The sequence below is a fragment of the Pteropus alecto genome, unplaced genomic scaffold (genome assembly GCF_000325575.1).
Source record: "Pteropus alecto unplaced genomic scaffold, ASM32557v1 scaffold88, whole genome shotgun sequence".
NCBI classification, from domain to species: domain Eukaryota; kingdom Metazoa; phylum Chordata; class Mammalia; order Chiroptera; family Pteropodidae; genus Pteropus; species Pteropus alecto.
In genome coordinates, this window is record NW_006494611.1 from 2,767,984 (window position 1) to 2,781,830 (window position 13,847).

At 43.3% G+C, this 13,847-nt stretch overlaps 1 protein-coding gene across 1 annotated transcript; it reads left to right on the plus strand.

Moving 5' to 3' along the window:
* Positions 1-8,711, plus strand: EIF2B5 (eukaryotic translation initiation factor 2B subunit epsilon). The gene is made up of 16 exons (XM_006925770.2): positions 1-287; positions 1,315-1,439; positions 2,245-2,430; positions 2,523-2,700; positions 2,790-2,870; positions 3,148-3,225; positions 3,496-3,808; positions 4,722-4,867; positions 5,100-5,241; positions 5,364-5,465; positions 5,643-5,750; positions 5,937-6,027; positions 6,311-6,434; positions 7,015-7,140; positions 7,561-7,671; positions 7,847-8,711. Exons 1-16 carry the CDS (start codon positions 90-92, stop codon positions 7,904-7,906), a joined length of 2,169 nt encoding a protein of 722 aa, XP_006925832.1. The 5' UTR covers positions 1-89; the 3' UTR covers positions 7,907-8,711.
* The last annotated feature ends 5,136 nt before the right edge of the window (positions 8,712-13,847 follow it).

Sequence of the window (13,847 nt, forward strand, 5' to 3'; positions counted from 1 at the left end):
CGTTAAGTCCTTCGCGTTTCGGTCCTTTTTGTCCTCTACTGCGTGCCGTGTCAGTTTCCGTGCGGAAGTGGTGGCCGTGAGAGAAGAAGATGGCGACCACTGTGGTGGCGCTGCCTGGAGCGATCGCTAGTCGGGCCAACAAGCGCAGTGGCAGCGGCCTGGGAGGCGGTGGAAGCGCTGGGGGAGCCAAAGGGGCGGAGGAGGAACCGCCACCGCCTCTACAAGCCGTTCTGGTGGCTGATAGCTTCAACCGCCGCTTCTTTCCCATCTCCAAGGACCAGCCTCGGGTGAGCACCGTGCGCGAGAGCAGCCAGAGGGCCCAGAGGTGGCGGAGCTGGAGCAAGTTATCCTTTCGGCTGCCTAGTGAGGGAGGACGTGTGCCCACCCTCTATCCCTAAATCAGGTGTATGTAGTTAGGAGAAAGGTGAAGAAACGGTCTAAAGCCTAAGTGATGGCCTGACTAAGTGAGTGGCTGGAAGATTTGGGCACCCGTAGTGCTGCCTACCTCTGGTTTGGAAGGCATGCAGAGGGCTAAATGCAGAAGCAGTGCTTGTGAGAAGCCTTCACGCGGGGATTTATCGCCCCAAGAGGAGGCTGCAATGCTTTTAACTATCGGAGGAGAAGGGTAGTCATATGCCTAAAAAAGAACAGACTTGTCTGATCCCATAGTAACAGCTGTTTTGGATCACGCTTTTTTCCTTCCAGGTTTTAATGACAGCCAGTGCCATCTGTCTCAAGAAGGACAGAATGAGTTTAGTGGCTGGTTGCTCGCAGCCCCTGTATTGTTTAGACACTGGGGAATTGGACTGAGGTAGTGGGATTGCTGGGTCACTCAGCAGTCGCTGGTTCAAAGAGAGGGACCTGCATTCAGTTCACAGAAAATCTCTTACTCCCCGCCCCTCTCCCTTCAAAAAAAGCCTAACCGCTGTTCTTTTTGCACAAGTGGCTAGCCCTTGACTCTTAGAAAGGAATCAAGAAAGGAAATGCTTTAGTGGTGCTTAAGTTTCTGGAGATACGAGTGATTTCCAGTATTCTCCTTTGCCAGCGGTGGTCACCTAGTCTGTGACAGTTCTGAGCTAAGGAAGTAGAATCTTTGCTCACTACATCCAAATTGCAACACTCTAGACTCTAATGTTTAGAGAATGCCATGAACGTTAAAGGCAGAAACCTGATTACTTTTAAATTGGAAAGATAAAACTATAGTGTTTGGAAACAGTGATATAAGAGTGAGAATTGTGGTTATGGGGAAAAGGTACTCAGAGGGCCCCCACATATTCAAAACTTCGTTTTTGTTTTTCATCTCCTACTCTCCAGGTCCTCTTGCCCCTGGCCAATGTGGCACTCATTGACTACACTCTAGAATTTCTGACTGCCACAGGTGTACAGGAAACTTTTGTCTTTTGTTGCTGGAAGGCTGTTCAAATCAAGGAGCATTTACTGTAAGGCCCTGCAACTTTACTTTGTGTGTTTCACCATTTTTTTCATTTTCTTAGGATGGATATAACTAAATAAGGGGAAATCATAAGGGAAAATATGTCTATTTAGATTCCATCATAAGGTCTAAGAGTATTCTGTTCACTTATCAGGAGGTAAGCAGCTGAAGCTATGACAAAAATTAGAAGAACAGCAATTGGGTTTCTTCTGAATTTTGTTTATAAAGTTTGGTCCTAGTGGGTTTTACTTTTTATTTAATGGCTCCAATATGGAAGTTATTAGAGTAACATCTTTGTTTTTCCACTGAGCCTCTAAATATTGAGCTCTTCCTCATCTTTATATTCCCAGTGCCTAGCTTAGTATCAAACACATAGTATGCACTTAACAAACGTTTGGTAAAATCTTCTTGAAAAAGAGTGAATTTCAGGATTTATGGAAACTTAGGAAGTAATCATTAAGTTATTAGCACAGTCTTCATTAGACAGTTGCTAAACTTGGTCTGAAATTTAGAAGGAGAAGAGTGTCATGAAAAGTGTGTTCCCAGGATACTTTGTATACCCTGTTTGTGGACAGGGGTCAGGCTATGGAGAGGAAATAACATGTTTCTCCAACCCATAAAACAAGACTGGTGACACACGATGCTGAAACCATTAATTATAGTTCGTAAATCTCTTTGAAGTTGAGGACGCTGGCAGGAACCCAAAAAACCCATAGAGAAGGAGTGTAAATGTTGAGTGGGAGAGAAAAACAGGGAAGCGCTACATGATCTTTATGCTTGATTTATTCATTTTCTTCATCCCCTTCCTTTAGGAAATCTAAGTGGTGCCATCCTACATCCCTCAATGTAGTTCGAATAATTACATCAGAGCTATATCGATCACTGGGGGATGTTCTCCGTGATGTTGATGCCAAGGCCTTGGTGCGCTCTGACTTCCTGCTGGTGTATGGGGACGTCGTCTCAAACATCAATATTACCAGAGCCCTAGAGGAACACAGGTCAGGGTGGGAAAATGGTAGGGACAATGGTTTGGGACCAGCAGAACCCTAAGGCTGCTTTTCTCCAGCACTCTGCTTCCTATCCTTTATAGGTTGAGGCGAAAGCTAGAAAAAAATGTATCTGTGATGACAATGATCTTCAAGGAGTCATCTCCCAGCCACCCAACTCGTTGCCATGAGGACAACATGGTAGTGGCTGTGGATAGTGCCACAAACCGGATTCTCCATTTCCAGAAGACCCAAGGCCTCCGACGATTTTCTTTTCCTCTGGTGTGTGGGTATCTGGGTTCCTTGAGGTGGGAAAGTGACAGGTTCCAGCAAGAGAGATGGGTTAAAGGCCTTGTGACTTCTCCCCACAGAGCTTATTCCAGGGCAGTGGAGATGGAGTGGAGATTCGCTATGATTTACTAGATTGTCATATCAGCATCTGCTCTCCTCAGGTGAGCTCTTTGGGGCCAGGGCTGCATAATTAAAGAGTCAAACTCTGAGGGTATGTTATTGCCCCCTTAGAAGGCCAAGCTTTATTTCTTCTCCTTCTTTCTCTTATCTGTTCTATAGCAAATAGGTGCTGTCACCTTGACTCCAATATTGGGAACCTCTTTGGGATTCTGGCCATTGTCCTGCTGTCACAGATAAGATCTGATAGGTCTCTGGGGGCTTTACTTTGCTTCCAGAGAATAGTATTTAACCTTGGCCCCACCCAACTTCTCCCCACAGGTGGCTCAACTCTTTACAGACAACTTTGACTACCAAACCCGGGATGACTTTGTACGAGGCCTGTTAGTGAATGAGGAGGTAAGAAAAGGCTTCCAATGCCTCTTTTAAAAAGGGCTATGATTTCATCTCATGTGGATAACTTTTGGCCCCCTTTGTGTTTTATTGAGCCTTAGGAGGAAGGAAAATTGCTGGGGTTGGGAGCAAGCAGTACACAAAAGTCTCAGGCCATTTGGCCGTGACATTGAAAAACAGAGGGGAAACTTAAGAAGATTAGAAAAATGTTGTACCTGGGGGTGTTCTTCCTCTCTTGCTTGCTTGGGTAACCTCCCTTTCCTTGTCCTCATTCAGATCCTAGGGAACCAGATCCATATGCACGTGACAACTAGGGAATATGGTGCTCGGGTCTCCAACCTACACATGTATGCTGCTGTCTGCGCTGATGTCATCCGCCGGTGGGTTTATCCTCTCACCCCAGAGGCAAACTTCACTGACAGCACGACCCAGAACTGCACTCATTCCCGGCACAACATCTACCGAGGGTCTGAGGTCAGCCTGGGCCATGGCAGCATCCTGGAAGAAAATGTGCTCCTGGGTTCTGGCACTGTCATTGGCAGCAATTGCTCCATCACCAACAGTGTAATTGGCCCTGGCTGTCACATTGGTAAGCACAGGTGGGGAAGTCAAGCCAGCCATCCTAGAAGCAGAAACCTGGGAGGCCCCATGTCTCCAGAGAAGGATACAGAGGGATAGTCCTAGAGAATAAGGAAGTAGAGTGGCTACCTTAATAAAGGAGGGATCAAGGATGCAAAAACAGTAATGCTTTAATTTGTGGCCTGTGAGCCTCTTATTGGGTGACTCTTCACATTTTAGGGTACCCTATATTCATATTCAGGAACAAGTGGATAATTAACATGCAATAATAACATCTTTTTAGTGCGTTACAGCTTACAAAAGGCTTTTGCGTACATTGTTTATTTAGTCCTCACAAAAGCCTTGTGAGATAGGTATTATTTATCCCCAGTTTATAGATAAGTCAACTAGCTCAAAGAGGTTGTGTTGCCTGAGGTCATGGCTAATAAGAGACAGTGCTGATTATTAAATCCAGTGTTCTTTTTACTCTGCCATAACTTCTTGGTTAGTCTCTTGGTAACTCACTTTGGTTGTAGGAATGATGCTTCTAATAGAACTGCCCCTTTAAAAGGACAACAAGATTTTAATTCTAAAATGTACAAGAAAAGGTGGTATACTTTGGTTCTACTTTTAGTTATGGACATGATTCTAATAAGGCTCTTAAGTTCAAGGGGTCCCCAGAAATCTTGAAGGTTTTTAGGTTCTTAAGTCCTGTATATAGTTTGTAATTGTTGTAAACTTGGTGGAGGATGGTAAAGCTGAGCAATGTCCTCTCCTCAGTCCCGATCTTAGAGGAGGAAGAGGGTGTTTCTGGTTAATTGAGAGATGGAGTATTTGAGCTGGACGGGAGCTGTGCTGGTGTCAGTCAGCTGTGTCTTCCAGGAATTGCCCTGGTCTGGAGTTGGAGCCCTGATTGACCAGGAGTCCTTCCTGTCCTGAGCCAGGTGATAACGTGGTGCTGGACCAGGCCTACCTGTGGCAAGGTGTTCGAGTGGCTGCTGGAGCACAGATCCATCAATCTCTGCTTTGTGACAATGCTGAGGTCAAGGAAAAAGTTACACTGAAGCCACACTGTGTCCTCACTTCTCAGGTGAGACCTGCTCCATACTGCATGCAGGCCCCAAGCTGAGTGATGGTCATGCTGAGCCAGAAGGGGCCTATATCCACCTATAAACCAGCCTGAATTGAGAGTCCAAATCCAGTGGTTTCATTTGCCTTCTACTTGACTTCATAAAAAAAATCACTTTCTTTGTCAGGATGTACTTTACTTTTCCCCAACACACTAATGGATATGTGCCACCCGCTCCTTTTTTCTCCCATAGGTGGTAGTGGGCCCAGACATCACACTGCCTGAAGGCTCGGTGATCTCTTTACATCCTCCAGATGCAGAGGAAGATGAGGATGATAGCCAGTTCAGTGATGATTCTGGGGCTGACCAAGAAAAAGAGAAAGTGAAGCTGAAAGGTGTGAGACTTAGCAGGTGTGGGGCATCTGTGTGTCTCTCTGCCCCATAGGAAAAACAGTGTTTCCTCCTGGAGGGATTGGTCCTTCTGCTGGGCTTTTGCTAAATGTCAGTGCCTTTCCAGGTTACAATCCGGCAGAAGTCGGAGTTGCAGGTCAGGGCTACCTCTGGAAAGCTGCAGACATGAACATGGAGGAAGAGGAAGAACTACGGCAGAATCTGTGGGGTGAGCTAGGCCTTATTTCTGTCACTCCCCACCTCCCATCCAAATCGGAAAATTTTGAAGGAGAGTGAACTCTTCAGAATCAGAATACTTGTTTATTGCTGCAGACAGGACAGATAATGGCTCTCTGTCAATGGCTCTTTCCTTATTTTTCTTTTTTCTCACCTTATATGGGCTCAGGACTCAAAATCAACATGGAAGAAGAGAGTGAAACTGAAAGTGAGCAAAGTATGGATTCTGAGGAGTTAGACAGCCGGGCAGGCTCCCCACAAATGGATGACATCAGAGGTGAGTGGTCAGGGGAGCAGTGTCCTAGGACAAAAGTGGAAAACCTCCAGTTTATTCTTTATCTGGATCAGCTGGCCAAAAACTTACATTCTTCCCAGGAAAGTTTTGGTATAAAGTCAGCATTAGGTAATTTAATGCCTTCTAGAGTAATGTTGGCCTATGAACTTATTTTTGCTTTGATTTTAGTGTTTCAGAATGAAGTCCTGGGAACACTACAGCGAGGCAAGGAGGAGAACATTTCTTGTGACAATCTAGTCCTAGAGATCAACTCTCTCAAGTAAGAGCAGCCCCTCCTTACTTCCTTCTGCAGGCAGGTAGAGGTTCTCTCCTGTTTCTTCCCTAAATAGGAACTTGTTCCCTTGACATCCCAAATGGACAAGGCCAGTAGCATATGGAGCAAAGAGAGCATTAAGTTCTAGCCTCAGCATAGACTTCTTCCTTCCCAAAATCGTTCCTTTCTATGTTGTTCCATCTGACTTCCTGTCCCCCAATGTCCTGCCATAGTCAGTCATGCTGAAAAGGCCAATGAAGGCCCTGATGTCACCACTCTCTCCCCACAGGTACGCCTATAACATAAGCCTGAAGGAGGTGATGCAGGTACTGAGCCACGTGGTCTTGGAATTCCCCCTGCAACAAATGGATTCCCCACTCGACCCAAACCGCTACTGTGCCCTGCTGCTTCCTGTGAGCAAAGACTGGGGCTGAGTACAAGGGATTGGGTGGAAGCAGATACACATCCTTGCTGTGCTTGATTTTAAAAGAAATCAGGAGTGGAATGCCTTGTGGGATATTATGTTACTTGTGGTTCCTTTTTCCTCCCCTCTGGAAGCAAATTGGATTCTAGAGCAGCCTTGCCTGGTCCAGAGGAGTCGAGTTAGGTTCAGTCCTGAGTGGCCTTTCAGACTTCAGGTTTTAGACCATACCAGACCCCAAAGGTATACCCAGAAGAGACCTGGAATTTCAGAGTCTCTGACTATAAATGATTTGACCCAGAATGAGATCAACCTTTAGGCTAGGAATAAGTATTTTGAGGCAGCCCGCATATCTGACCCCCTTTCACCTTCCCCAGGGAACCTTTTTCCCCAACCCTGATTGCTAGCAACTCCCAAGTTCCTCTGACATGATTCTACAAGGCCTGTATCATCTCTCTCTCGTCTTCCCATATCATGAAAGACCCATGTTATCAATATCGATTTTCTTTGCTGTTTATGTATAGGTACTTGCTCAGGAATATATTTTAGCTCCCTTTTCCTTTCTTCCATAGCTACTTAAGGCCTGGAGCCCTGTTTTTAGGAACTACATAAAGCGTGCAGCTGATCATTTGGAAACATTGGCAGCCATCGAAGATTTCTTCCTGGAACATGAAATTCTTGGCACCTCCATGGCCAAGGTGAATACTACCTCAAGCCTCATAGACCTGCATTTGCTTTGAAACAGGCTTTGGTGACCTCCATGGAGACACAGAACAGGTTGACATGAATCCAGTATTTAGTTGGGTTAACAGCATTGTCTATCCTTACTATTGTTTTCGTTGCTGGGATAGTACAGCTTGGCCAGGAAGGTAGCCATTTGGAAGTAACGCTGGGAATGTGCAGAGCACTACCCAGCAATCGTTTCAGAAGTTATACCTGTCCCAGTACCAGGATTAACAGCTGACTCTTGTCTGTTTTGGAGGAGGCTGCTCAGTGTGTAGAAGGAAGCTGAGGACCTAGTAGAGAGAAGTACTAAGATCTTTCCTCCTCTTCCACTGTTATCCATTATATCTTACTGAATCTGCAAAGTCTCTGAGATCTCTGCTGGCCTTCTGCAGGTACTGATGGCTTTTTACCAGCTGGAGATCCTGGCTGAGGAAACAATCCTGAGCTGGTACAGCCAGAGGGATACAGCCGACAAGGGCCGGCAGTTGCGCAAAAACCAACAGGTGAGTGAAGCCCTCTTCTCACCATGGTGGTTGTCTGATTCCCTGGCCCTTGGCCCTAGACTGCAGAGTGGTTGGTCCCTGGGGCTTTATGGTGGTTTAAGCTGTTTATCCACTAAGGAGAACAAAAGGATTATGTGTCCCTCCCTCAGTAGCTCTCGAATGTGCTTCCTTACAGCTGCAGAGGTTCATCCAGTGGCTAAAAGAGGCAGAAGAGGAGTCATCTGAAGATGACTGAAGTCACACTGCCTGCTCCTGTGGGTGTGGTTGATTGCCTTCCTGGCTTCTGGGCCAGGGCAAGTGAGAAGCTAATTGCAGAAAATGAGCGACCACCATCCTGGCTGAGACTTAAAGGAACAGAGGCTGGAACTATAGTATTCTTCCCACCACCAGCAACCATGTGCCTCGCATCCTGACTGTGGAGTTGGGATGAGGGAAGTTGGGCTGGAACAAAGCTCTGCCTGAAGAGGAGCTAGGCAGGCCCTTCAGTTAGAGAAAGGCCAGAGGCCTTTGTGCTCTGACTTTCCCTCGGGCAACAGGAGAGAGCAGCTGGCCCTCTCTGCTGCTTGTATTTGTTAATATTAAAAGAAAGAGGGGGTATGTTTGGTTTCTCTCCAACTCTGACTAATCACTTGCTGACGTAGGTGACCAAAGAGTTCTGATGTGACAGCCTTTTCTTAATGTCTGGGGGAGAAGGAGAGGAGTATGCATGGCCACTAGGTGGTACTGTGGTTCCTCGCTAATGAGTTGCGGAGGGCGTGGATTCTTTTCCAGTCTCTGGACCAGTTTCTGGTTCTGGAGTGGTTTGTCTGAGCCTGTTACAATAGAGCATCCTCGTCTGAACACTCTTCTGCCAGAGAGTGATGATGCCAAGCATATGTAAAGTTTGTTAACCACTTTCCAGTCCCTTATTTTTTGTCCAGTTGATCCAGTAATACTCCTGTCGGGGAAGCTGGGCTACTACTATTCATCTTAAAGATAAGGAAATTTGTTCAAGGTCTCATGACTCTTGAGGAGTAAAGCTAAGAATTTGAGCTTCGTAATCCAGACTTCTTTCTGCTTCCACATATTCAGTGTCTCGGTGAAGGGAAATTGCCCCCCAGAGGCAAATATAATCCCAAGCCAGCAATGGATACCCTAAGAAAAGAGGGAAATCCTACAAAATGGGCTTTTCTGTAATATTGAGAATGTTTACTGTATGATAGGCATTTTGCTAAAGACTTGTCATAGGTTATTTTAGTTAAAACCTTTACATCGACCCTTTGAAGTAGGTTTATCCCCGTTTTCAGATGAGGAGCCTAAAGTTCCGAGAGGTCCCATGACTGGTGATTGATAGACCCAGGATATGTTATTGGACTCTAGAGCTGTGGTTTATCACTGCCGTTTTGTCTCCTTTAACCTCAACCATATGACCTATCTCTTTTTTTTTTTTTTTTTTTTTTGAGCTCTTTGTTGCCTTCCTAAAACCCTTACTCTATTGACATTTAAACTGTGGCAAATGTTACTAATAACAGGTGGCCCTCCTCCATGTCACAGTTAACGTAGATTAACTTCCTTCATTTCAGTTGGGTGGAAAGGAGTAAGCTGAGGAAGAGGACCCTGAACTGTACTCAGAGGTGTCAAGGGGCATTACTGTCTTTCTAAAGGAAAAACAAGCTGGCCAGTATTTGGCCTTACATACTTTTCTTACTCAGTAAATCTCAGTTTCTGTTTTGTCAGGATCAAGTACTAGAGAGCATATACTGGTTATGTCATGGACATAGTAACTATAGGGCACCTCTGATTCGTACCTAATGGGTGGCAGAGATCAGAGTGGCCTATAGAATGTTTTTTATCAGGAAGAGATTATTTCCAGTTGCAGCAATTAGGAAAGGCTTACAGAATTGTGATGCTTAAATGGCCTAAAATATAGAAAAGCGTAGAAGGAAACATTAAAAACAAGGGATTTCCATTTAAATTGGCATATTAAACAGATGGGCTTTTTACTCCCTCTGAAACCCTGTTCAGATACCACTAAAGGGATTCTTTAAAAAGGCACACAACTCAATAATAAGGAAAACTAGGTGACAACAATGAATGAAAGATATCAACATTTTGGAAAATGAAAAAAGATGAAAGTTGACAAAGCAGAGCAGAATGGGATCAATTCTACCTGCTGAGGTGGTAACTAACAAGAAGCAAACCAGTGTGCCCTTGTGAACCCAGAAAAGGCTCAGCAGAAGTGGGGAAGGATTGGGCCTGAGAATTGGGGATGGAATGGAGGGGAATCAGACAAAGACCTTTATAAGAAAAAGCCCCCAGGTCCCTATCTCATATAATCCTGCAGGGTAGTTATTCCTACTTCTCCACTGCAAGAAATGGGAGATTTATTCTTCAGAGAAACAGTGGGGAGGAAATTATCAAATAACAAAGTTTTCCTAAACTCAAAGATAATGAGTTTTCAAACTGACAAAAGAACCCATAGTGCCCAACATAATGAATGAAATAGCCCCGTGAAATTTCAGAACCTCAGGGAAAACAAATTATTAGAGCTTCTAAACTCAAGCCATGGTGGGGATGGGGGTAAGGCGCTAAGTTGAAAATGAAGGGTTAAGTGAGAGTATATGAGTATTAGAGCTCTGAATATCAGCATACACCAATTTATTTCCCCAGGCAAAAACAAACTGAACTGCAGAAAAGAGGCCTAGAAATACATTTTTGCCTCCACAAAAAAAAAAAAAAAAACCATCTTTCCCCCACTTAATTTCCCTCCAGTGAACCCGTTAAATAATAAGCCTTGTACATGGACAGTTTCTAATCAACTTTTTATATCTCTTAAATATGGATAGACTGCCAAGGGCCATCAAACATTTAAGGAAACTTACACAATGTAGAAGGCAGAAACCAGAACAAAATAGAAACAACTAGGGAATTTTCGAAAAATTCAGGAGAGCTATAATTCTCGAATTTTAAAGGAAAAATGTATGAAGAAAGTGCTATAAGAAGGAATAATTGGAGGAAAACTCTTAGAAATTAAAAATGGTTTTCCTCTACTGAGAATTGGAGGACTAGAGAACTAAATAGAAGACTATATCCATTCTTACATACTTCTTGGATTTTCATCATGAATATTTTACCTATCCAATTGGATAAGAGAAATGCTAGAAATAATGTTAAAATCTGCAAAAGGTACAATCACTTTAAAAGGAAATGGATGGTAAAGGAGAAAAAGGCTCAATGCTGAAGGTCCAATATCTAACAGTTGCAGGAAGGAAAAAAGGTAGTAATGTTATTAAATAATTCAAGAAAATATTGTTGAATTTCTACATGGAAAAGGTGCATAGCACAGTGAATGAGCACCAAGGAATATCATCATGAAATTTCAGAACCCCAAGAATAGAGGACTTCCTAAAGACTTCCAGAGAATAAAAACAAAATCATGTACAAAGGCACAGGAAAATTAAGAGATCAAACTGACCACTTAATAGCAACACTGGAAGCTAGAAGACAGTGGAGTGATGCTTTTAAAATTCTTGAAGGTAAATCACTTAACTCAGAATCATATTTTCAGATTGGCAAGTTTTCAAAAATTTTATTTTCCATATTTTCAAAGGGAAGCCTCTGAAAGATGTGCTTTACTAAAGTATGAGGAAATGGGAATTCATCGTGAAGGAGAGGTAAAGGGAATTTTGAGGCTAAAATAGGGAAGTCTTAGGACAGTAGCTGTGCACAGGTCAAGACAGCCAGCAGTGCAGACCAGAGCAAGAGAATTGAAGTGCTCCAGAGAAGAAAATAGATGGATTATCAAATATACAGGCATTTCATTTTATTGAGTTTAACTTCATTGCACTTAAAGATAATTGCGTTTTTTACAAAGTGGTTTGTGGCAACCCTGCATCAAGCAAGTCTATTGGTGCTATTTTTCCAACAAGATCAGATGATGGTTAACATTTTTTAGCAATAAAGTAATTTTTAATTAAGGTATGTACATTGTTTTTTTAGATGTTATTACACACTTAATAGACTACAGTATAGTGTAAACATAACTTTTTTTGCACACTAGGAACCCAAAAATTTGTGTGACTCTATTGCAAAATTTGTTTTATTACAGTGGTCTGGAGCCAAACCCACATCTTCGAAGTATGCCTTTGACTAAGTGAACAAAAATATGTATTGTGAAACTATTAGATTATGTGGAACGACTTAATGATAGGTACACTATATTACGTAAAAAAGCAAATGAAAAAGCAAGGCAGTGATTAATAACAGGAGAAACAAGTTGTAAAGAAAGCATTTATTCATAGTCAAAATATCAATACTAAGTACTATATTGACTTAACCAAAAGTGAGATTTTACTATTTTAAGAGGTTAGGGAGAGGTGGAAGAGAGGGATCAAAGTTGGAAATCAATAAGCAATGTCTAGAATGCAAGAAATAGTATGAGCTTGTCAGGTAAATCTCACATTCCTATTAATTTCTTTTGTATATCCATGAAAGGAAAATAAAAGATGCTCACAAGATAAAATAGTATGAGCTAAAAAAACAAGTATAACGGAGTGAGAAGAGAAATGAGACAGGACTGCTACTACAAGCTTTCTTAGTACTGCTTGACTATACACACATACTGCTTTGATAGAAATTTAAGGGAAAGGGTATGAGATGAAAATATACAAGTTGTGTGCAGGGGCTAACAAATAGGTTGATTTGCTGAAGTCAAAATTTCAGCCAAGGGGGAGGAGGAAAAAATTAAAAAATAAAATGTTAAAAAATAATAATAAATAATAATAAAGTAAGTGAGACCTGATCAGCAGTGATCAAGGCAGAAACAGGGCAGCTGAGCCAGAAAGGGAGTTGACATGTTGCCAATAAATGAGGCACTGTATAATTACAAATAATGATTGGAATCAAGGAAAATGAAGGATAGACAAATCAGCTAAGTTATCCGTAGTTACATGACTAACTTAAAACATTCAGAAAGTCTTTAAGAGGATTAAAAAAAATAAAAATAAAAATACTGTTAATCATGTAAAAAAAATTCAGCCAGGGTATAATGAAACAAAAGGTAGGTAGAGGTTAGACTGTGGATGGCTTTGAGATCATGCTACGAATATTTGGAAAGCACTGGGGAATGTGGGGAGGTTTCTGAGCAGAAGAGGTGTCTGAAAGAGGTACTTCTGAAATGCTAGTTTGGCAACCATACAGAATGGAGTGGGAGAAGCCCACATTTGTTACTGTGACCTAAAGGGACCTATATGAGCTGGTCTCAGTCTACCCTTCCAACCTCTCTGTAGTCATAATAGCCTTCTTCAGTTCTTCAAATTTGTCAAGTTTATTCCTGCCTTGAGCCTTTATACTTGACTCTGCCTTCAACTTGGAATGCTCTCCCCCCAAACCAGACTTTATAGCTGTTTCCTCACTAGTTCTAGGTCTTAACTAAAATGGAAGAGGCCTTCTCTGACAACCCATATTTCTCTTTCCCGTTACTATCACAGCACTTCATTTTATCTTTTTCATAGCATTTGTCAGTCTGAAGTTATTTATAAACCTTCTTCTAAATAAGCAAAGGTCCTGAGAGCAGCCTTTTCTGTCTTGTTTTTGCTTTATGCCTTGCACGTAGTAGGCACTCAATATTTATTAAATGAACTTAAAGATAGGGGGTAAGGAGATCTGTTAGGAACCAATTATACCTAGTTCTGGTTTGGGACTGTCTCAATGCACACATTTTCATTATTGCACTCATTCTGTATTCATTTCTCTACTTTGCGCCTAGGTACTGAGATTATAAGAAGGAATCAGCACTGCATCCTGTTCTGTCCTCGAGGAGCTTAATTTGGTAGACTCAATGACACTTATTAACAGACCCTAAAGGGCCATGTCAGGATCATTTCCCCCAGTGATACTATGTCAGAACCCCCCACCCACCCATCTCCAGGGACCAAAGCGACTCCCTGCATTACACCCCTCCTCAGAACAGCAGCCGGACCCCCTTGAGTCCAGAGCCTGGGCCTTAAAGAGTCCAGGAACACGGCCATCCAGAGATCTATCTGCCCCTCCATCTCTGGAGCCCTAGGCGACCGCTGCCACGCTCTCGCGGGCCTGGGACCTGAGCGCAGGAGCTAGAGCTCGCGGTCGGGCGGGTGGGCGGAGTATCCAGGGGGCCCGGCTGAGGGCCAGGCCATCTGCCGCGAGGCCAGCGCGGC